The 23631-nt window shown below is 37.5% G+C and overlaps 4 protein-coding genes across 6 annotated transcripts; 1 reads left to right on the top strand and 3 right to left on the bottom strand.

Moving 5' to 3' along the window:
* The first annotated feature begins 247 nt into the window (after positions 1–247).
* LOC120208282 (cation/calcium exchanger 2-like) lies at positions 248–2430 on the top strand. Its single transcript, XM_039207592.1, has one exon. It carries the CDS (start codon positions 632–634, stop codon positions 2339–2341), a length of 1710 nt encoding a protein of 569 aa, XP_039063523.1. The 5' UTR covers positions 248–631; the 3' UTR covers positions 2342–2430.
* A 273-nt stretch (positions 2431–2703) lies between these two features.
* LOC120208281 (cationic amino acid transporter 3, mitochondrial-like) lies at positions 2704–7333 on the bottom strand. The gene is given in 15 exon segments (XM_039207591.1): positions 2704–3000; positions 3082–3157; positions 3304–3416; positions 3685–3795; positions 3855–3876; positions 3961–4228; positions 4356–4471; positions 4474–4513; positions 4786–4852; positions 4928–5100; positions 5190–5405; positions 5511–5651; positions 5771–5855; positions 6130–6331; positions 6893–7333. Coding segments are annotated over 15 exon segments (1944 nt in total). The 5' UTR covers positions 7053–7333; the 3' UTR covers positions 2704–2846.
* Positions 7334–8611: 1278 nt separating this feature from the next.
* On the bottom strand, positions 8612–12133 carry LOC120208283. Of its 3 annotated transcripts, none has more exons than XM_039207594.1 (9): positions 12016–12133; positions 10991–11213; positions 10702–10859; positions 10454–10599; positions 10190–10252; positions 10005–10097; positions 9599–9757; positions 9346–9437; positions 8612–9142 (listed from the first exon to the last, which is right to left on the bottom strand). In XM_039207594.1, the coding sequence occupies exons 1-9, from the start codon at positions 12107–12109 to the stop codon at positions 8677–8679; spliced, it is 1494 nt and encodes a 497-aa protein (XP_039063525.1). In that variant the 5' UTR covers positions 12110–12133; the 3' UTR covers positions 8612–8676. The 3 variants fall into 3 exon arrangements, with proteins under 3 accessions (XP_039063525.1, XP_039063524.1, XP_039063526.1); XM_039207593.1 differs by having other exon boundaries at positions 9346–9442; positions 9604–9757; XM_039207595.1 differs by having other exon boundaries at positions 8615–9142; positions 9358–9442; positions 9604–9757.
* A 1823-nt stretch (positions 12134–13956) lies between these two features.
* On the bottom strand, positions 13957–21720 carry LOC120208279 (probable inactive leucine-rich repeat receptor-like protein kinase At3g03770). The gene is made up of 2 exons (XM_039207589.1): positions 21708–21720; positions 13957–14889 (listed from the first exon to the last, which is right to left on the bottom strand). The coding sequence occupies exon 2, from the start codon at positions 14431–14433 to the stop codon at positions 13957–13959; it is 477 nt and encodes a 158-aa protein (XP_039063520.1). The 5' UTR covers positions 14434–14889; positions 21708–21720.
* Positions 21721–23631: the final 1911 nt, after the last annotated feature.

The following is a 23631-nucleotide window of genomic DNA, read 5'->3' as shown; positions in this document are numbered from 1 at the left end:
ACTAAAGTTTAGATACTAAACTGATCCAAACTGATAGTTTATGCACTAAAGGAGTTATTTACCCTATATTTTAATTAAACAATCTATTTTTTATGGTACATGATTTTTCTAAAAATTTATTAAAATTATAGAATATTCTGAACATAGTTATAGTAATATAAAATATCATACCGACCGACAACCTTATCAGATAAACAGTATTATTACATATTCGTTTTTTCTTCTACAAAGTATCAAACCCCAGCATTATGTGTGCAAGAGACAACCATAGCCCAAAACCGAGCGCCACTTGTCTCCGATCTATGATTTTGCCTTATCTCAGAATCAAATTTCGAATATCTTTGCTGGTATTGGTGCAACCTTGAACACAAACTGAGCTTTTAATTATGGAATCTTTTTCGATAATTTCCTTAACCCAGTTATGTTCCATATCCTACGTAGAAAACCACATTTCCTCTTCTTTTACACCTCTCCAAACCCAAGCTACCGTTCCTCCCTTGCAGATAAAGAAAACCCAGAAACAATTTCCTCACGAAGGTTAGTTTTAGTTCTCATGTTGGGTTCCTTAATCATGGTTTAGTTCAGTCTTTTTTCTCTCACTTTTATCGTGCTTTTGGTTTGAGTTTCTGGTATGGGTACTTGGGTTTTCAAATACCAAACCAAGAGGTCCGTCGTCGTTTTCTTGAACGTTTCATTTCTCTTGGCGGCGTCTGTTTTTCTTGCGATTCGTTTCAGTTCTTCAGAATCTGTTGTTTTAAGCAGATATGGTACTTCTAAATTCGACAATAGTCAGCTGGATTGTAAGAGTCTGGGGAATTCAGATGATTATGAAGCCAAGTGTTCTTATCTCAAAGCCAGTGATCCTTGTGTTTATCAAGGCTATATCGATTATCTTCACCTTTTTTATTGCAATTTCGGACAATTTCCCTTGTTGGGTCATTTCCTTCTTCTTGTTTGGCTTGTTGTCTTGTTTTATCTTTTGGGAAACACTGCCTCCGAATACTTTTGTTATTCTCTTGAAAGCTTGTCTAGCCTTTTAAAATTGTCCCCTACACTTGCTGGTGTTACACTCTTGTCCCTTGGCAATGGTGCCCCTGATGTCTTTTCTAGCATAGTGTCTTTCATGGACAGCGGAACACAGGATGTTGGGATAAACACAGTTCTCGGTGGTGTTTTCTTTGTGACTTGTGTCGTCGTCGGGACCATCGGAACTTTCGTGCACCGGAAACGAGTTCCGGTTAACAAACCGGCCTTCGTAAGAGATGCTTGCTACCTCCTATTGGTTCTTGCATCCTTAATTTTGATACTGAGTATCGGAGAAGTCAGTGTATGGGCAGCGATGGCCTTTTGTTCAATGTATATTGTTTATGTTATCCTTGTGTACATCATGTATATTGTCTGGAATTCTGGTCAAACGGGCAACATTGATTCCTATTCGAGCTGTAACAGCGATTTGAGCATACCGATTTTGAACGGAATTGGGAAAACGGAGATCGATAATTTAGAGGCAGGGGATTTGGAAGATGAGAAAGGAGATGGATTCAGGAGATGTTGTTTGTGTTTAAGAATATCAGATACATGTAGTATGTTACTTTGGATACTTGAGATGCCTCTTTATTTACCTAGGAGATTGACAATCCCAATTGTTTGTCAAGAAAGATGGTCTAAACCAGTTGCGGTTGCTTCGGTGACCTTGGCACCAATTCTCTTATCCGTACTCTGGGATCTTCAAGACGACGATCTAACCTTCGAAACCGGCTTGGTGGTCTACGTAATCGGGATCCTGGTCGGAACTAGCTTCGGGGTTCTCGTGTATTTGAAAACCGAAAAATCTAGCCCGCCGAAGACGTGCTTGTTCCCGTGGCTAGCCGGAGGGTTTGTGATGAGCGTGGTTTGGAGTTACATCATTGCTCAAGAATTGGTTGCCCTATTGATTTCAACCGGCTACATACTCGGAATCAGTCAATCGATCCTCGGGTTCACGGTCCTTGCATGGGGCAACTCACTTGGAGACCTGGTCACCAACTTGTCCATGGCATTGAATGGTGGTCCAGAAGGGGTTCAAGTTGCTATATCAGGTTGCTATGCAGGTCCAATCTTCAACACTCTATTTGGATTAGGGGTGTCTTTGATTGGGGCAGCCTGGCATGGGTACCCTACACCTGTTCAGATCCCCAAAGACCCTCATCTCCTTCAAACAATGGGATTCCTTGTGGCTGCCTTGGTTTGGGCACTCTTGGTCCTACCGATGAGAGATATGAAGCTCGATGGGGTCCTTGGAGGAGGACTTTTCTTTATCTACTTCACTTCCATGTCCTTGAGGCTCATTCAAGCTCTCTAACATTGTACCTAATAGCCTTACCCTACGTCGATAGCGAAATGCTAGGTGCATGTATATATTTCATACTGATATGTCCAATTTTTTAAAAGTTTTTTCCTATTCAAATATAAATATTAGAATTTACTATTTAAAAACCATATGTAGTCATTAAATGCAGTATTTTACTGGATTTTGATCCAGTGTTAAGAGTATCCTTTATGCACTTTCAATATATCAATAGATTCATAATGTTATTTTTATGTTTAATTTGGAGTAATTTTTAATTGAAGAAAGATGGAAATCTGCAATTCACATTTCTAATAATGCTTTACATTTTGCAACAGAATCCTCTCATCCCAAGGAAATATGTATAGATATACAAACAAGCTTAAGGCCATATCCTGTATGAATAAATTTACAAAGTTAACAATGAGATTCTTTTCCAGAACTATGACCAACAAACATTAGTACTGCAAAATGTGGTCTTCATTTTGTTTCCCTTTTTCATACAAGGGGTTCGATTACACTATGTACACTCCCCGGAGGAGCGATAGATTTCATCCACGTGTGCTTTCGGCACGTAGATCGCATTTAGCAGCAAACTGTGTCTACGACCGTAGAATACATAAATCAGAACCCCTACCATCGTCCAAACCGAAACCCGAAACCAGGTTGCAACCCTGACAGTTTCAAACAGCATAGTATGACAAGAATGCCAATGTGAAAATGAGAGAAAAAGAGTAGTCTTGGTTAATGCTTACCCCAAATTAATGAGCAGGTAGATATTGATCAGAATGCTGGCAATTGGCAGCAGAGGAACAAAAGGGCATATGAAACCTGAAATACATTCATACATACGTATACATATACGTATTATCGATATCGGGTCAAATTCAAGCATGCATAAATAGATGAAATCATAAAAGATAGTCGAAATGGGATGGAGAGAAACAACAAACTGAATTATGAGTGCTGTAGCATACCTCCTGAATGTCCAAAGTTATGCCTTTCATTGTCTTGATCAATGCAGGTGAGAATAATCAAGCCACCAAGAAGAAGAATACCGCTGGCACCACACATCGTGAACCGAAGAAGGCTAGAGGAAGATGCCAACGACAATCGAATCAAATGAGAAAATAAATAATCAGATTCATTTGAAAGATAAAAAAACATTCAAGAGAGAGATTCAACCATATGAAGTATCAAGAATTTTCCCATCCCCTTTGCCTAATTTATGATAATGGTGAAGAGCTTAATGATTGGGAAGATTGATATATTACTTCAGCCCTCCATTTATCATTGATTTTTTTGTTGTTTATTTTTATAATAGATGTAGTTCATTAATGCTTTCTTGATCAGCCTACCTTGAAAGCCACAGATTTGAAGCTGCAAATGTAAGTATAAATGCCGCTACACATACTAAAACTATGGTCCAGCCAGCAATTTTCCTTCGGTTCTCTTCATTGAGGGTACCTGCAATAACAATTACAAGATGAGAACCAATCTCCAGGAACAAACAATCTACATTGCTCATACTCTTAGTTTTTCAGGTACTCCTGTCCGATACATGTTCAGACACGAGTATAAAGATATGGCTCTCCATGACCCCTCGAATTGCACAGAAAAAGCAGGGAACTTACTACAGGATAGAGCTTCTAGTTTTTCAACAATGGGAACATCAACTGCAACATTCTTGTCTCCAAGCAAAGGCCGACAAGTATCTCCGGAAGAACTCCTCTCCAGGTCTTCTCCACTAATCGCCTGAGCATCCCTATCACGTCCTAGCATGTAAGACTCAATCGAATCCTGAAGTGATGACGGAATTGGCACCTCATAAGGTGGGACATATCTAAGTATCAGCAAAGAAACTGCTACCATCGTAAATGCAACAAGGGTACCCACACTAACCTGCAAAAGAAAGGCTAGTCTTAGGTCATTCAAATGCATTCAAGGTACTTTTAATAAAAGTAAAGCTCGAGCCAGAGGTGCCTGGTACATATATACAACGTAGCATCAAATTTTGTGATGAACTTACCATCCCTGCCAATTGTGAAACATCCATGAAGAATGCCAAGATAGCAGCAACTATACCAGTTGCCAGCGTGCTATTGACAGGAACTTGGGTTTTTTTGTTAACATCAGAAAAAAGGGTGGAAGCAATCCATCTCTAGCCATTGCCATTAGAATTCGAGGCTGAAAACACGCAATTAAGTAAATCAACATATATAAATAAAATATCAATATCTATACTCAATCATGTAGATTAAATTGCTATTCTACAGATTAAGATGACGAGTAGGTTGAAGTTCTAACAACACACTAGTGAATCTTCAAAAGAAATAATTAAGAATATGTTAAATGTCACTATGTTAACATATATACACAACCGCATAATCAACGAGTTTATATCAGCACTAAGAAGTCATAATTGAATCGAAATGCTAATCGATCTCAAGAGTTTGCACCTGAGGGAGAATTGAGCCCATCAATGTAGAGATAAGGGAAGTAACAGCTCCAACGGTTATGATATAACTGAAATAATAGGGTCCCTTGAGTGTAAAGGTTTATAAAAAGTATAAACACTTTGGATGCACTGAGAAAACTCACGCGGCCCATTGCATCCCATTGTCAGCAAATGCAGAAGAGATGGGGGTGTCAGGATCCATTGCATAATAGGGGACCAGACCGACAATCACAACAGAAACCAGCATGTACAACCCACAACAAATGGCGAGGGATAATGCGATACCCAATGGCAAATCTCGTTTGGGATTCTTCGCCTGTCGTGCATGGTTTCAAGTTCCTTAGATCACCAGAAAAGATTGATTTAAATAAAGGGCAAACAGTCAGAAGAAAAGAAACTATATACCTCCTCCGCAGTGCTAGCAACTGTGTCAAAACCAATATAAGCAAAGAAGACTGTTGCAGACCCGGCGAGCATTCCATCCACCCCAAAGGGAAAATAACCATTAGGAAGTTCATATCCGGTCCATCCAGTCTTGAAACCCAAGTAGCCACCAGCTATTATGACGAAAAGCATCGCAAATACATTTCCAGCCGTGGCAATGCCTTGTGCCAATGCACTCTGCACGAGACATGTCGACATGATTTAATTTGAAGGTGCAAAGAGTGAGGAGTATCAGCCATACACATGGAAAATGAACTGAAAATAGAAGGAGATAGAATGCACCTCCTTGATTCCACAGCACAAGAGCAAAGTCACAACGAGAGTTAGAACTGCAGCACATGGATCCACCATAATATAAAGTCCGGGAAAATGTTGACGAGCTAGAAAAGATGGTAGACAATCTTCACCTCCAAAAAGCAAAGCCTTGATGCAAAAAAGGGGGTAATGTAAATAGAAAGCAAAAGAAGGCAGCTCCCTGCTCCTTTGATCCAAACAAATCCAACCAAAGAAATGGAAAAGAAACATAAGGAAGATTGCTAAACCAGATTAGGCGAAACGCCACGAGCAACAGCAGATCCACCAATTGTATACTCCAATATCAGAGCCCAACCAACCAACCAGGCAACACTACAAAATGAATCAGTGGCTAAGCAACATAGAAATCTTAGAGAAAGAGAAAGGGCTGTACATTCAAAGCCCCTGATTATTCTATTACCAAATGAAACAATCGACTAATAACTATTGGCTTCTTTTAACAAGGCCCCTAACAATGTGTGTATCTTCCTACATTAATAAAACTCTTACTTTTCAAAAAAAAAAACTATCAGCTTCTCGAGTTGCAAGAACAAAGAACATCACTATAAGAAATGTACAAGATAAATCAAGAAAACATGGAAATTACCCTTCGCCAACACAAATGTATGAATAATGATAGGCACTGCCAGCAGAAGGGCAACGACTCGCAAGCTCGGCATAGCAAAAAGCGGAGAGTGCGGCGGCAATTCCAGCAATTAGAAAGGAAAAGGTGAGAGCTGGCCCCGTATGCTCTCTAGCAACTGTTCCGACAAGAATATAAACTCCAGCTCCAATTGTTGATCCAACACCTAACCACATTCCACCAAAAGTCAGAATATAGCTATTTATTTTAGCTACCCAAAAAAAGGCCCATAACCACGGACTAACATATGTCACCCTCCGTAAAATCAAACCAAATATAACTCAAAAAAAAAAGAATAACCCAATGCATAAAAAAATATCCACAAGGGGAAATAAGCAACAAAGATAAGTAATTTACAACCATTCAACTTCAGTTCTCAAAAACACCAGCAAAATCAACATATAACACTAAAATAGATAAAAACTTCCTCAAAAATTGCTAAAATTATAGAAATAATCATATATTTATATTGGTATAGGATCAAGAAACAGGGAACACAAAACGAAGATAAAAATTCCCCTCGAAGAAGCAAAACAAAATTTAAACAAAGAGTTAAAAACATATTTAAAAAAACACACAAATCCAGGATCGAATCCCCCCAAAAAAGCTAAAACATGAAACCAAACGTAGATCCAATATCAAATTTCGTCAAGGAAAAACAATACAAATCGGGGTTAACTTTTTATTCTCCAATAAACTAAAAAGAAATCAAGAAGTAAAATATTACCAACTGCTATGAGATGAGAAACGGTCAGCGCTTTAGCCAAATTATGACGATCCAAAGGCTTGGAATGGGCAGAATCTACCTGTTTTCTTCTCATCAAATTCCTTAAACCACCCCATGGAGAACCGAAACATTCTATCTGGGAACCAACCGAAACACCCATTGCAGATTCCCCCAAATTTTATCAAATATCCCAAATAATTAAAGATAAAATATTGAATCAACGGCAATTCAAAATTTTTAGCTTTTTCATTAAAAAAACTTAATATCTATGTACAACATATTAGAAGAAAAGAAATATCTGCCTCCTGAACCCTTTTCAATGAACAAAATTTGGTTCAATAAACCATTGTTTTTACGTTGGATATTAGAAGGGTATCTAAGCAGGCAGATTTGAGAAGAGAGAAAACTTTTATATTTTTCTCTCTTCGTTGATCTTTTCAGTAGGTTTTTGTTTTGACAAAATGAAATGATTTGGCCTTTTGTAGGTCCGTACGCTAAATAATCGACAAATAGCTTGATTCTAGGAATGGTTGACCTTTTTTCTTGAATTAATTTCATAAATATATAAAAAAAATCACTATTAAAAGAAGTTTACAATTTTATTAACAATTAATCTGATCGTTTTTAAACAATTTTATTCTTTAAAAAATAAAAATTACTCTCCACCAAAAACTAGTTAAGGAAAATTATTTGATATATAAAAATATTACCCCGTTGTATAATATTTCAATTGATAAAAAATTTCTTTATAGCAACAATTTATTTATAACGGAGGTCACGTGTTAGTAAAAATATTAAAAGTAATGTAATAAATATTTTTAATCTTTTAACTGGTTAATAAAAAATTTAAGAACGGAGTTTACGGGGCTGTTTGGGAATATTTACGGGAGTGTATTTGGTCCAAAATTATGTTTGAAACTCAAAACATTCTTAAACAATTCATTTCTATTTAAAATTTTACGTTTAAAAAGTGATTATTGACTCTAATCAATAATATAGAAGAACAGTGCTTTTGCGTTAGAAAAACTCGTTTGGAGAAGCATTCCAAACAAATAAAATTTATGTATTTTTTTCTATATAGAGAACTGGAACTTAGCTAGAGGATTCCAGCAAGACTTTCTGTAGAACTTGAAGCAGCTCCATCGGCGGCTCTGAGTAGACGGTAGTTCCGATCGGTGCTCCACGGCTCATGACAGCAAGTCGATCAGCAGAAGCAGCAACAAGTCTTTATGTATTTAATGTTAGTTTTTCTTTATGACTTATATAATAAATTAATTTATGTCAAATTAGATAATAATAAATAAATTTTTGAATAATATAATATTTTGGACCATGAACTAAATGATTATTTATAAGCTTTATGATTAAATTTCAAAACCTCAATTAATAATGAATTTTAAAACAAAAAACCAATTGGGATATTATTTTACATGGTTATTGTTTAATTTGTTAAAGACTAAATTTATTATACCAGTTAAGATTTGTACGTTATGCATAATTATAAATGAGCAACAATATATTTTTATTTGAAATTATGGAAAATATAATAAAACAATCCGTTTTCCAGGTTGAAAAAAATAATAAAACAATATATTTTTGTTAGCACATTCAAATGGCTAGAATTTCTTTTCTGAAAATTCACACAAGGCAATCAATTTACTAGTACAAACGAACTGTATAAGATGGATCCTAAACCTAAGGGCTAATTTTCCTACATTGGGAGGGATCATACATCCATACCTGCGTCAAAAATATACTACTTGGTTAGCTATTCTACTGAGTTCCTACAAGCCAAATAATCTGAAGGGGCTGAAGCGTTCTTCATCTTCATTGTCCGAACTTGATTCACTTCCCACTGATTCATCTGAACTATCATCACATGGAAGGAGTTTTATCCTCTCAGCATGCTCAATCATCCAATCCGTGAATTCTGGAGACGCTACCAACTCCGCCATGGCTTCCCGGGTGGATTCTCGACTGAAATCTTCCCATTCTTGCTTGGTGAATTTCTTCCGGTTGTGTGTCTTGTGAAAGGTTGAATAGTAATCTTGATGATCTATAGCACCTTCAGCAAGTTGAGTATAAACCGGAGAGTTGGTCCATGCTGGTGCAGTCTTCGAACCATTCCACATCTTCTGATTAGGGTATGTTCTTGGCGACCGGCTTAAAAATTCAGCACGACCTTGCATGAGTGGTCTCTGCCTCGACCGGTGTAGCCAAGGACTCTGGTTTTCGAAATACTGTTGTTGCCTGCATAAACAAAAAACATGGTTCAAATAAATCAAAACTGTGAATGAAAACTCGGGCAGTCTTGAGTACATTTGTTAACAGACTTCATTGAAATGAACCAAACTTTAAACATGAGATCGCATGGCGTTAACAACAGACATTTTCTTCTGGCAAATATGTGGAACCTAAACGTGAAATTTTGAAGATAGCAGTGTTTAACTTACTCGTGACCATTCCTTCTTGTTGATGTGATCAGAGAACAGATAGCCAAGCAAGAAGCCAATGCCACCATCGCCAACAGAGTATCAAGAGTGCTCTGGAGAGAGTAGAAGAGGAGTGCAACACAAGGAAAATGAAACGTGGTATTAATACATCCAATATAGAAATCATGAAGGATCATCGGAAAGTCATACCCTATTCCATATGCAACTACATTTTCTTTTTCAAAAATATACTCTATTAGTGGTAGAAGCATACCCAGAAAATGAAGGTAGCTGAAATGATACGCATGGCCCATTTTACAAACTGGGAAACACCAACATCAACGCTTCCATCTTTTATCACGAATTTTCTTACAATCCAGTACCCCAACGCAGCTCCTGAGAGGACAATTCCGACCAATACAAATATAGCAACCTGTAACAGGGAGAAAAAAAAACTTGATTAACTTTGAAATAACATCATCGTTCTTAAGAAAAGGGAAGACAGTAACTACAAACAAATTCTTATAGAATAATAATCATGTTATGTAAATCATAAACCAATATGCTTCTCTTTCAAAGAACAATGAAGAAAAGGGAACCATGATAAATACCATACAATGAAAAAAATAATCTCCAATGAGGGGAAAGGATGGAAAATCGATGAGAAGTTGAGGACTTACCGGACTATGCATCTCTTCGCTCAGCCCAAAATTGACAAGAATTGAATTTACGAGCACAGAGAATTGATGTAAAAGAAAAGACCCTGCTCCCAACTGAAATTTTTTTATGAAACAATAAGTTTATTGGCAGCACAGCCTAAATAAAACATTATTTAATCAGTAAGTAAATGAAAAGAAACACTCACCACTGATCCATATATAGTTATATAGAAAGCACTTTTCCTTCCTGTTGGCAACAATTTCATTCCCTGCTTGGAGAAAACAAAGTGAAAAGCAGAAGCTAAGACGGTATCTCAGGCTGTCGGGCATTGGATAAATTAAATGTATATTTCTGGAAATCAATAACTTAATTTCTAATATAAACAATAGCATTTGGAATTGGGAAAAATAAGCAAACGTAAGAAGGTTTTGTTTAAAAGAGAAATATTTACGAATGAAAAGCAACTTACCTGAAACAGAAGGATTATAATGACAAGAAAAACGCCAATAGCCATTGAACTGCTGTAGTAAAAAGGAACCCACTTGCTGATAAATGGTGCCAACAACAACAAAACAAATCCTAAAGCTAGAAACATAAGCCGCCATCGCTGAAAATCTGCAAAAGGGGTAATAAATCAAGGTTAAACCTAACCAATTATCAACATCACCAATATAAAGAAATATATTTTCTTTTAAATATAGAGGCAAATAACAATACCTTCTTTAACAGAAACTGTGATAGAGCCAGACACATCACCAATAAACTTCACGTCAATATATCTATCATCATAAGGGGACATGACAGTGTGCCATGTTCCCTTTTGCAATGCCTTCCAATCACCATCCTTACACTTGCATAATCCCAGTGAAGCATTCCTACAATAGTTTATCAGTCAGCACCAGAAAGTTACAACAACATTTTGAAGTGTGATCATGCATTGCGTATGGGTTTTTTCTATAGGTGTGGCATGAAGTCCACACAATAATAGATTGAGAGTCAGACTTACCTATGAAAACAAATTTGTATTTTGTTGTGTGATCTCTCTGGTATCAAGACAGATGGAGCCAGAGTAACCCGAAAAGTACTGGCATAACTCCCAAGCTTCAATCTTGAGAGACCAGAAATTCGAACTCGATCACATAACAAAAAATCTTTGAAACCACGAACAGATGAATGCCTGGAAAGAGGAGCTGGCGTGACATCTATTGCTGGACTTCCCAAATCTATACCTGCCCATTTCAAACGCACATTAGTTGAATACACCACCAGAAAAAACCACGGCATGAGTGCAAGAGAGAACAAAAAAACATGGAGCAAAGTCACCATTATAAATTCTAGTCAAGTTACAGACATAATTCCACCTCCAACCAGGATTTACAAATTGCATAATATACTTTCTATAAGGTAACACTAAATGACACATTGATAGAGCTCAGTTTCAAAATTATCATATCACCTCATCGTTTAAGTCATGCATTTATTTGGCACTAAAATCATCCAAGAGCTACAAATACTCCAAGCAATAAATAGTATCCCCCATATGGCACATCATATCTTAATAAATGAAATGAGAGACTATTAATTAAAGCTGTCTGTAGCCTCTAGGATGTATTCTGATATTTTTACCAACATTTTTGAATTGAAAGCCAACAAAAATAATAATAGTTTGTATATAGCAAAACAACCCCATTTTTTTCACATTGAAAAAACCCAAATACTAACAGAATATAATCTGAATCCAATAAGACAAAAAGTATTTCTAAACATAAATCTTAGGTTCACTTTTCTCAATAAGCCAAAGAATAGTGTGAAGGGTGTAATTTTTCAAAAACCCTAAACCCTTGGTCGATTTAACTTCATGTTTCTGGGGAAACAAACAACTCGGAGCATCGGGAATCAGATAATCAAAAACAAACAACTCGTTTTTTTACCAGTGACCATACAAAAATCCAATACCCTAAATCCAAAAACAAAGTTGAAAGTTAACCCCAACAGGAACAGAGGAAAAGGGGAATGCAAAGAAAGGCATACCTTTGAAGTTGGAGATCACGTGAGAAGCATGTGAGAGGAAGAACAAAGATAACAAAAACAACAGAATCGATGAGGAAGAAGAAGAGATGGGCATCTTCGTGTCGCTGGCAGTGTTCCGCCTCTCTCTCAGTCGTTGTCCTTGGCTCTGATTTTGAGTGAAAAAAGGGGGGAAATAACAAGAAAATAAAACTTAGAAGCTAAGCGCGAGTTCTTCAAGCCTATATATATATACGGCTCTACGAGTCACTTACGCGTCGCGTAAATTTGCATTTACATTTTGGACAAATTATAAGTGTGTTTACATATTGGTCAAATTTTAGTTTGGTCCTTCTACTATGTTCAAGTTATATATATATATTAAACTAAGGTGATTACAAAATAGTATCTATTTTAAATACTCTTAATCATTTGACAATGAACCCTCAATCATCATGCTATGCCGTTGGTGCTCGAACCCGTAACCTTTATGAACAACAACGATTTCTTTAATTTTTATATTTTACTAGCATAAGTTGAGCTGTTATACTTATAATTTAATCTGTTAGTTCAAATAATAAATGTCGTTAATTATTATATTTAAAATATTAATATATACTTCCTCTTAAAAATATCCATTTCTGGTCTCCACTTTTTATTGCATAAGCCATCTAGCTAATGTGGTATTATGTCATTCGAATTCGAGTGCTAAACACCAGAAAATGTTATCGATGGGTGACTCATTGTATAACTCGAGCTACTCGAATTCGATTAGAAAATGGTTAAACTGAATTTAATTTAAATTCGAATAATTTGCAAATACATAACTCAGATACATATTTATTCACCTGAAATTGTTGAGATCGGTTTCGATACGAATATGACGGATATTAAGTGTAAATCAAAGCAAACACAGGGAAAAGAAGCATAGATAATTCGGTATAGAAATTTACAACATTGTCAAGTAACTATACATTTACCATCACATGAGGAGAAGAGGGACAAGTCCCTTCATGGCAGAAAAATAAATTCTCCGAGGCTTTGCTTGGTAGGAAGGATCAATCAGTGTTAATCCAATGTCTAAATTCCAAAACCAAAGGCAACAGTTTAGCTGAACATCATGCTTTGGATCATCCTATGTTTCCCGGACTCGGATACGGATAGGTGTTCCATGTAATATCAATTTTAAAAAGATTTCAAACAAGTAATGCTTTGAATCCATGATATGTATTGAAATTTTTTTTGCAGGTTACGCTATGGATTTTCTTTGCATGAATTTCACCTTTAAATAAATCATATAAGGAAAAAAATACAATTACGACTCTTGTTTATTAGAATCTGACAGGCTGTTTATGTATTATTACTCAGACTCAGATGTGAATGTCAGAAAAGAGTGTAAGTCCGACATGAATATGTATTTTGGGGGCTCCTTTGGAGGGTCATACTGATACCCATGTTTGATATGCATCCCACAAGGATACTTTCAAAAATGAGAAATTGGAACATAAGCATCAAAACATCTTAGTTGAACAATGTCTGTCCATTACCGTATAAGTTCAGTATCATAAAGGATGTCATTACGAACCTTGAACTATTACTCGAATCCTTGGTTAGAGCAGAAGTTCTGTGACCTACCTGCGAGAACAAGTAGTGATAATATTATCCCAAGCCATCGATTTCAAGGATGCAAAAAGTCCATACAGAGTGAAAATATATGTTACATTGGAAAAAAATGAAAACAATGTCCTTTATTGTTCATACCTTTCCAGCACTCTCTGCTAATAAGGGCAGGTTGTAACTGCTAATCTTGGCTACAAGATTCTGGTCCATCAAAACATCGGTTATTTTCAGATTATTTGAGTACACACCACACACACACCACACACGATCCCCGTGTGCAAAAATTGGATGCCTTTTACAATCTCTATCGCGGCTGATATGCGTTGTGGCCGTGCAAGTGATCGTTCAGCATGTCCATTGAAGTTGGTAAAACGAACTTAGTTCAGGAGGAAAGCCGGATCTAAACATGTTCTTTCCCAATACAAGGAGGACCAACTTGTTGCCTAGCTGAGGAAATCGAGGTCCAAAGGCATTATCTTCGAGATCAAGCTCTTGAAGATTTGTCAAGCCGCTAAGATCAGGCAATTCTCCTTGGAAGTGATTATGTGAAAGTGCAAGAACTCTAAGGTTTTCCAACATGCTAAAAGAACTGGGCAAAGATCCATTAAACGAATTATTCCTCAAGCTCAGAACAGTCAAAACCGGAAACGAGCCTAGCCAATCAGGCAACTGACCGGAGAACATGTTCTCACCAAGTATGAGTGTCTGAAGGCCGGTTACAGACGAAAACTCATGAGGGATGGTTCCATATAGTAAATTTGAAGTCATATTAAGTATCTCTAAAGACGACAAAAGGGCAAATTTACCAGGCAACGGCCCCATAAACCAAGAGAGACCAATGTGAGGACTCTCAAATCAGGAAGCTTAACAAGTGTTGTGACAAAGGAGTCCATGGAAAAGCTTCTAGGTAACGAAAGGGTCCCTTTATTTCCAGTTATATGCAACTGAGTTATGCTTTCTTCATAGCACACAACGGTTACTTGAGACGTAGGTTCGGCATTGCAAAAGTCAACAGAGCTATTCCAGCTACTTAAAACATCAGGATAATTCAGAAGCAGCTGAAGTCTTAAGAGGATACGAGTCTGGGAGGATTGTAGTTGCTCTGATTGATTGATTAAGAGTAAAACTACACCAAGAAATATGAATGCCTGATGCTTGAATCCTTTAGCCATCGGAAGCATATATCGAACCAACATTAAGGGAAAAGCACTGAAAATTCAAGGGCTAGAAAATGAGCATCACTTGCAAGGATACCATCAATTCAAAATAGTTGTAAAGCTCAGACGGAGGATGCTCTGCAAACATTACCATAGTCATAACATTGGGAAAATAAAATAAACTAAAACAGATACAGAAAAAAAAGAAGTGGGTTTTGAAGTTTAGCATAAATTATATTTTACATAGAGATATTCAGCAGTGAAAACTTCAAACGAACTCTGTTCCAAGTTTGATGTAGTGTTTTATGAACCATTCATACCTCTTGGGAGAGAAGATTGAACAGAATCCAGCTCAACTGGCGGTGCCCTGTTGAACAGAATCTAGCTAAACCAGCATCTCTTTCTTCTTAAAACTCCTCAAAAGGTAGATGAAGACAAATTTGGATCAGAAAATGCCAGATGGAGAGAGTACTTGAGAGTTTTAAACTATTCATAAATACCAACTTCAGAATAAATATGGCTTCAAAATGAAGAAATTCCAATGCCAAAAACCCCTTGAAAGAAAATGCTCCCCAAAGTAGAACAAAGCTTGTCAAAGTAACTTGAACCAAATTCAGCTTATGGAGTTTCACTTGCATTTCCCATTTCACCAAGTTCAACCACACTCAAGCCAACCAAAAACCCATTTCAGTTCGTTTGTTATTATTTTTTATTTAGAAATTGTACCCTCAAAACTTTATTTTGGCCACACGCTAGGACAAAGAACCAAAAACACCCGAAAAAAACTGAAGTATCAGCCATGCATTCACTTGTTTATCAAAAGCTGTGTCAGTTTCAAGCAAAGTCAAGGAAGTAGCACGGGTTCAAACAAACTTCGTAAACAGCCAAATATTTCACGCCAAACCTAACCTGTCAATCCCAGGAACAGATATTTCAAAATTTATTTTTCAAGGAAGAAAATAAAATCACCAACTTTGGAATTTTCACAAACAAGTTGCATACTCTTGTCAACAAACCATTCTTTTTTTCTTTTACTTAAAAGGGTCTAATGAGAAACCATTCATACCCAGAATAGCCACGCAAACAAGTTTTGAGCTTAACCAGAGTTTGGAAGTTTTTACATAATTATATCTTAAACAAGAACATGTTGTGTTAAGGAAGATTAGCAGATGTTAATGAAGCGTTTGGGTGTCGCTGTCATGGCCCTGTTCTGTTGAGCCATTCAATGTTGCAGTCTGTTAACTTTGGCGCCTTTCTTTTTCCTTGTTCATTTCCATTTGTTTTCTTCTTTCTTTCTGCTGTTTAGCCATTGCAGCTTGGCATTGTCGTAATAACCTTTGTGGTCAGGACTGATCGAATCACTATTTAAAATTTTGGATGCTTTTTATTCACATTTTTTATTGGATATAATAAATGAAATCCAAAACCATTCGAACAGCACATTTCATTATTATATAATATATTAAATGTTATTTAAATTTCAAATAAGATTAAAATAAATGATTTTTCAGATAAATATTATTTGTAATTATATATATATATATATATGAGCGTCTTTAGAATAAATAAAGATAAAAAAGTCTCTTAATGTAGCCCTTTAAACTCACAAAATAAGCTCAATGTGACTCTTTGAACAGTATTTTTTATCATTGATCATTAAGGTATTGACGTGATAATTTTTGGTGCTAACATGACAGTTCACGATGTTGACTTGGCAATACATGGTGGTTGATAATGTGACTGATAACATGACAGATCGACTAAATTGATAACTCAATCATGATAGATGGACTGTTAAGTCAGTACCGTAAACCGTCACATCAGTACTATAATAGTCAAACATCGAAAAACGTAGCTCAAAGGGCCACATTAAATTTTTTTTCTAAGTTGGAGTATAACACCATACACCAGTTACGGCACACAGTCGACCGATGAGAATGTCACACGAAATATTGACGAAAACGGGTAAAGAAAACAAAAGAACACGAGAATTTTACGAGGTTCGGCAATGTGCTTACGTCATCGGTGTTTAGGTGGCGCTAGAAGTTTTATTCAATGATATTTTAGGTCTAGGTTACATCTCTATTTATAATAGAAAATACTGGTACATAATTATAAAATCAACCCTGTACCGTACCGCGGGACTGCGCCCCGCACCCCCAACCCACATAATTCGTAACCCCACAACGAGACTTTCTTTGTACTTTACTGGTATATTTATGAGTCATACCTAACAAATCTCCATCTTGGCGAATATTCTGCCCCTTGGAAACTTCAATGTGGGTTGGGTTACCTTGCTTCTTTAACAACTCGAAACATTCAACAAGTCCAAGCAATACTTGAACTTGTCTGTCGTAACTGGCTTGGTGAACATATCTGCGGCATTCTCATCAGTATGTACCTTCTGAAACAAAACCTCTCCAGATGCAACCAACTCTCTGATCTTGTGGAACCTTACATCAATATGTTTAGTTCTAGCACGATACACCTGATTCTTAGCCAAGTGAATAGCACTTTGATTATCACAAAGCAACTGAACTCCACCTTGTTGAACACCCAACTCCTTCACTAAACCAGTAAGCCATAAAGCTTATTTTGCAGCTTCAGCCGCTGCCATGTACTCAGTTTCAGTTGTAGATAGAGCCACAACAGATTGAACAATAGACTTCCAACAAATAGGCCCTCCACCAAGAGTAAAGACATACCCTGTCGTAGATCTTCTATTATCCAAGTCACCTGCATAGTCTGAATCCACATATCCTACAACCAAAGGATTATCCCGCTGACTCCCAAAAACAATTCCATGTCCCACAATACCCTTTAAGTACCGAAAGATCCACTTGACTGCTTCCCAATGTTGCTTACCAGGTTTAGACATGTACTTACAAACTTGACTAACAGCATGAGCTAAATCAGGACGAGTACATACCATCGCATACATCAAGCAGCCAACAGCATTAGAATACGGAACCTTTGCCATATCTTCAGCTTCCTTATCTGTCTTAGGGCACTGTTCTGATGAGAGCTTAAAGTGATTCGCCAATGGAGTGCTAACTGGTTTCGCGCTGCTCATCGCAAACCTTTCTAGCATTTTCTCAACATAACCCCGTTGAGATAGCCGCAGTTTCCTTGAGTCTCTGTCCCTGCAAATTTCCATTCCAAGAATTTTCTTTACAGCACCTAAATCTTTCATATCAAATTCCTGACTCAATAAAGTTTTCAAACCGATAACATCATCCATGTTCTTCGCAGCAATCAACATATCATCAACATACAGTAATAAAAAAAATAAAAGAACCATCATCAAGGCTCTTAACATAGACATAACAATCATACTCACATCGGTTGTAGCCAATCTTGATCATATAGGAGTCGAACCGTTTATACCACTGTCTCGGAGACTATTTCAACCCGTACAAAGATTTCTTCAATCTGCAAACTAAATGCTCGTTTCCAGGTTGAGTGAAACCTTCAGGTTGCCGCATGTAGATCTGCTCCTCTAAATCACCATGCAAAAAAGCAGTTTTAACATCCATATGCTCTAAATGCAAATCCCAACTAGCCACCAATGCAAGTACTGCTCGGATTGAAGTGTGCCTGACCACAGGAGAAAAGATTTCATCATAATCAACTCCTTTCTGCTGTGAAAAACCCTTCGCTACCAAACGAGCCTTGAGCTTCTCCCCCTCTTTTTTGTTACTGCTGGTTTCTTATACACCCATTTGCAACCAATCGGCTTCTTACCCTCAGGAAGGGGAACTAACTCCCATGTGCGATTGTGATTCAAAGACTCCATCTCCTCAACCATGGCTGTCATCCACTTGTCGTTTTCCTGACTAGTAACGTCATCATGAAAAGTAACCAGATCATCACTGCTAACAATAAGTGTAAAAGATACCAAGTCTTCCAAACTCAATCTGTTCGGAGGCTTTATATTCGTCCGTCTCACCCTGTCTCTGGCGAGACTATAATCCTGCAAATCATCCGTAGTGGAACCACCAGAAGTCGGTTGAGAAGTTTCTGGTTTCTCAACTGGAAACTGCTCGAAATCCACCACTGTCGTGTCTTGCTTCTGCTGCAACATGGACTGTTCATCAAAAACGACATCTCTACTAATCACAACTTTCTTCGCAACTGGATCCCAGAACTTGAATCCTTTGACACATTTCTTGTAACCCAGAAAAATGTACTCCTTCGATTTTGCATCAAGTTTGGATCTCTCATCAGCAGGTACATGCACATAAGCAGGACAACCAAAAATCCGTAAGTTATCAAAACTAATATCATGACCAGTCCATACCTCTTCTGCAACTTTCCCAGCCAGCGATGCCCTTGGCGATCTGTTGATAAGGTAACACGCCATGTTAATAGCCTCAGCCCAGAAGTGTTTGGGAAGCCCCGCATTCAATCGCAAACATCTGGCTCTTTCATTCAACGACCTGTTCATTCGTTCCGTAACACCATTCTCTTGTGGTGTCTTGCGCACTGTAAAATGCCTCTGAATCCCATGCTCCTTACAGAATTATAGGAACTGTGAATCTGTGTACTCCGTACCATTGTCAGACCGCAAACACTTGATTTTTCGTCCTGTTTGGTTTTCTACCTCAGCTTTCCGCAGCTTGAACTTCTCAAAAACTTCAGATTTCTGTTTCAAAAAATACACCCAAACTTTCCGTGAAAAATCATCAATAAAAGTAACATAGTACCTAGATCCACCAAAGACGATGTCGTGGAAGGCCCCCATACATCAGAATGCACATAATCAAGAATCCCTTGAGTTGTGTGCTTCGCAGTCTTGAAACGGACTTTAGTCTGTTTACCAAGAACACAATACTTGCAAAAATCGAGCTACAAGTTTCTCTTGTGTAATTCTGCCATACCACGTTTACTAAGATGAGCAAGGCGCATATGCCACAATTTTGCCGTATCATCACAGGACTCAACAGAGTGAACTTCACCTGCAACGGTACTCCCTAACAATATGTAGATATTCCCTGCAGTCATCTTGCCTTTCATCACAGTCAATGCTCCTTTAACAATCCGAATGGTTTCCCTATCCTCGTCAGCCTTAGGGATAAAACCATTCTTGTGCAAAGTGTCCAAGGAAATCAAATTCTTCTTTAAGTCTGGGATATGTCGAACACCACTCAACGTCCGAACGGAGCCATCGTGCATCTTAATTCTGACATCACCAATACCAACAATATTGCAGCATCGATCATCACCCAAATAAACCGAACCAGAATTAATCGGCCTGTATGTCGAAAACCATTCCCTATTTGGCGTGATGTGATAAGAACATCCAGAGTCAAGAATCCAAGCATCCGTCAATTGTGTCGTTGAAATAGAAAGCATATCACCCTCACTGCAATCAGAATTATCATCCTCGACCACGTTCACAGACTTGGATGAGCCATCACGCTTCTCATCAGTCTGCTTTTTCAACTTCGGACAGTCTCGCTTCATATGTCTCACCTCCTTGCACTTGTAACAGTGAATCGTCTTCTTATCCCTGGATTTGGATCTGGATTTTCGCTTCCCGGACCCTGCCTTCTCTGGCTTCCATCCACGATCTTGATTACCCTTGACATATAAGCTATCGGCTTGAGAGCTTTCCCCTGCATTCTGCTTCCGTTGGTTGTGAGCCAACAAGGCTGCAGTAATCTCCTCAACGTTGATAGTCTCTTTCCCCATATGTAAGAGTAGTCACCATGTGTTCGTAAGAGGGAGGCAACGAACACAACAGAATCATCACTCTATCTTCATCCTCAATTTTCACATCAAGCCGAGCCAGATCAGAAACGATTTGATTGAAGACATTCACGTGTTGCGCCAAATCGTGATCGTCCTGCATCTTCAGCCCATACAGCCGCTGCTTCAGATACAGTTTTGTCGTTAAGGATTTGGACATAAATTGACTTTCCAACTTCCTCCAAATTTCGTCTGGAGACGATAGATGCATGGCGTGATACATGACCTCGTCTGCCAAGCATAATCGTATGGTTCCTGTTGAGTTAATCGATTGACGGAATCGGCCAAGAGGGGGGTGAATTGGCAATTAAAATTTTTGTGGAAGCTTTTGCAGAAATTTGAAAGTAATTGCACAGCGATTTACAGTGGTTCGACTTTCTCAAATAAAGTCTATGTCCACTACCTTAGCTATCCACACTAAGGATTTTTCAACAAATTCACTAATTTGTTCTTTCTTTTGAGGCCAAAGAGATAACCTTACAATTCCCTCAAGAGTATACCCCAACTCTTGAGAACACTCTTTTTCCCAAAGAGAAGATTACAAATTTGCAAACTTACAAGAAAACCTCACAAGGTAAGATATTTGCACAATTCTAGAACAAAGAAAATAACACTCAAAGATGAATACAATTGAGCACAAAAAGTGTTCTTGAAAGCAAAATGAATATTGAATGAAAATAGGCTTTGAAATGCTCAAACTTGAGGTTTGATGCTTTCTCTTTGACTCTCTCTTGATTCTAGTTGCTTGATGTTTCTTGTTTTTGATCAATGACTTCTAAGCTTGCTTAAATACACCTTGGATCACTTCTGAACGTTGGGGATGATTAGAGAAGATATTATAGCCGTTTTAATGTGAAAACATTTAATAAAACAGCTTGGAGCGTGGGGGGAATCGGTTCCCCCTTGAAGGGAATCGGTTCCTAAGTGTAAAATTCAAATATTTCGACCGTTGTACAAGGGGGGAATCGGTACCCCCTTGGGGGGGATCGGTTCCCTCCGAGCATACTGGAATTCTCGGAGCAAAACTGTTTAGGGGGAATCGGTTCCTCCTATGGGGGGAATCGGTTCCCTCCGAGCATTCTGGAAATCTCGGGGCCAAAACCATTTAGGGGGAATCGGTTCCTCCTATGGGGGGGAATCGGTTCCCTGAGCAATCTGTAATTTTTGGCTTTGAATTGGTTCGAATACTTTGTAAAATTATTTTGAAATTATTTTATGATTAAAACTAATTTTACACTTAAGTAAGGATTAAAAATGATTTTTGAAATATTTGGAGTAATGTTTTGATATTCGAATAGTTATCGAATATACTTAGAAAATCATTTGGAAAATCTTAAAATCCATTTAACTTAATTTGTTATATCGAAATATCAAAATGTTTCAACAATCTCCCCCTTTTTGATATAACAAAACATTTTAGTAATTTTAAGATTTTTGAAATCAAGTTTGAAATTACTCCCACTTACTTTAACACTTCTTCAATATTATGTAAACATTTAACACCTTCAATTTATTATGTAAAACATTTAACACCTATTCTTCTCCCCCTTTTTGTTAAATCAAAAAGACATTGTAAAACAAGGTTTTGAAATCATTTAGCCAATTGATTTATTAATTATAAGCTTAAGCTGCTAAGATCACAATCAAAAGAGAGGTTAGCCATTAGTTTCATAAATCAATATTCATAAATAATGTGATATGGCAAAATTGGTCATATTGCTAATGATGATGCAAAATGAATAAAACATATAAGTTCACACTATTCATAAATCCAAAATCCAACAATCCACAAAATCAAACAATCCAAAATATCAAAAATGTTGAAACAATATTCTTTTAGTTCAAAGTCTTAAAACTAAACACATAATCAAACATTCGGATCGGTAGGAGAAAAACGGGCTCGCATAGCGGCCATCTCGTGTGTGAGTTCATTGATACGAGCATTGGTTGATTCATTGTTTGCACGCATCTCCCGAAGAATCTCTAATTGTTGAGCTCCCATTGTGGATAATGAGACTCTATAGAGGTAAAACGCGAGTCCATGGTCGCATATCGAAAATCAAATGTCTCCATAAAGGATTGAAAATATGGAGGCATTTGAGTCGACTGTTGTGCGTGCTCCTCGGGTTGTTCAGGCTCATCTTCAGCTTCATCGATATCCCTCATTAATTGTTCAAACTCGGGATCTTCGTCAGCTTCGGGTGGAGCTTGTGAAGAACTAGCTCCCGGAGTAGAAGATCGAACCCATGCACCGGTTTCCTATTTTGACCCATCCCGCTCTTGGTAAAGAAAGAAGATTGATTTGTTTCTTAAGAGGAAATGAGGCATCTAGACCAACTCGGAGTTCGGCTTTAGAAAAGAGATTACTAAGGATACAACCGTAAACTAGTAAAGAACAGAGTTTCTTATTTGGCACTAAGTTAACGGTTTCAACGATCTCAGCAAAGATAATCTCGGAAAGGTTTATTTTTATATTGTTTTCAAAACAATGCAACCACCAAAGGTCTAAAGCTCTAAGAGTAAAATAACGGCCCCCGGATGGTCGAAACCACTAAGTGATCATAAGATGAAGAAAACGCTCATGGAGATCTAAAACACTTGCACTATCATTCCGTTTATATCGTGAGCCTAAAACTTGTTTTTCGTTTGATAATCCTTCATTGTCCAAGCCTAAGGCATTGGCTATGTAATCCGGATCAAGATGGAAATATTGACCTAGGAGGTAGGAACGCACTCCTATGGTTTTGGTTTTGTCACGATTTTTGATACAAACGGCATTACAGTAGAAGATACGAACAAGTTGATGATAGACAATGGGTTCAAGTTCGAAAAGTTTATCAAATTTCCATTCGTGCAAGATAGGGAGATATTTAAAGTTAATATCAACCATAGTTTGAAGAGATGGGATACGTTCTTCCCTAATCTTATATGAGTCAAAATATTGGTAAAACCAATAACGATAATCTTTAGGACCCGGTTGATTGAAACAAGAATTTTGGATAGTCAAGTTAGGATCAAGATTTGGAATAGGATTTTGAGGAATAAGAGGAGGATTTGGTTGACGACTAGAACGACTAGATGAAGACCTAGGACGTTTAGGATTTGACATGGT

The sequence above is a fragment of the Hibiscus syriacus genome, unplaced genomic scaffold (genome assembly GCF_006381635.1).
Source record: "Hibiscus syriacus cultivar Baekdansim isolate YM2019G1 unplaced genomic scaffold, ASM638163v2 tig00016115_pilon, whole genome shotgun sequence".
In the NCBI taxonomy this organism is placed as follows: domain Eukaryota; kingdom Viridiplantae; phylum Streptophyta; class Magnoliopsida; order Malvales; family Malvaceae; genus Hibiscus; species Hibiscus syriacus.
The sequence above is the reverse complement of the archived record's forward strand: the minus strand, read 5'-3'. Positions and strand labels throughout refer to the sequence as shown.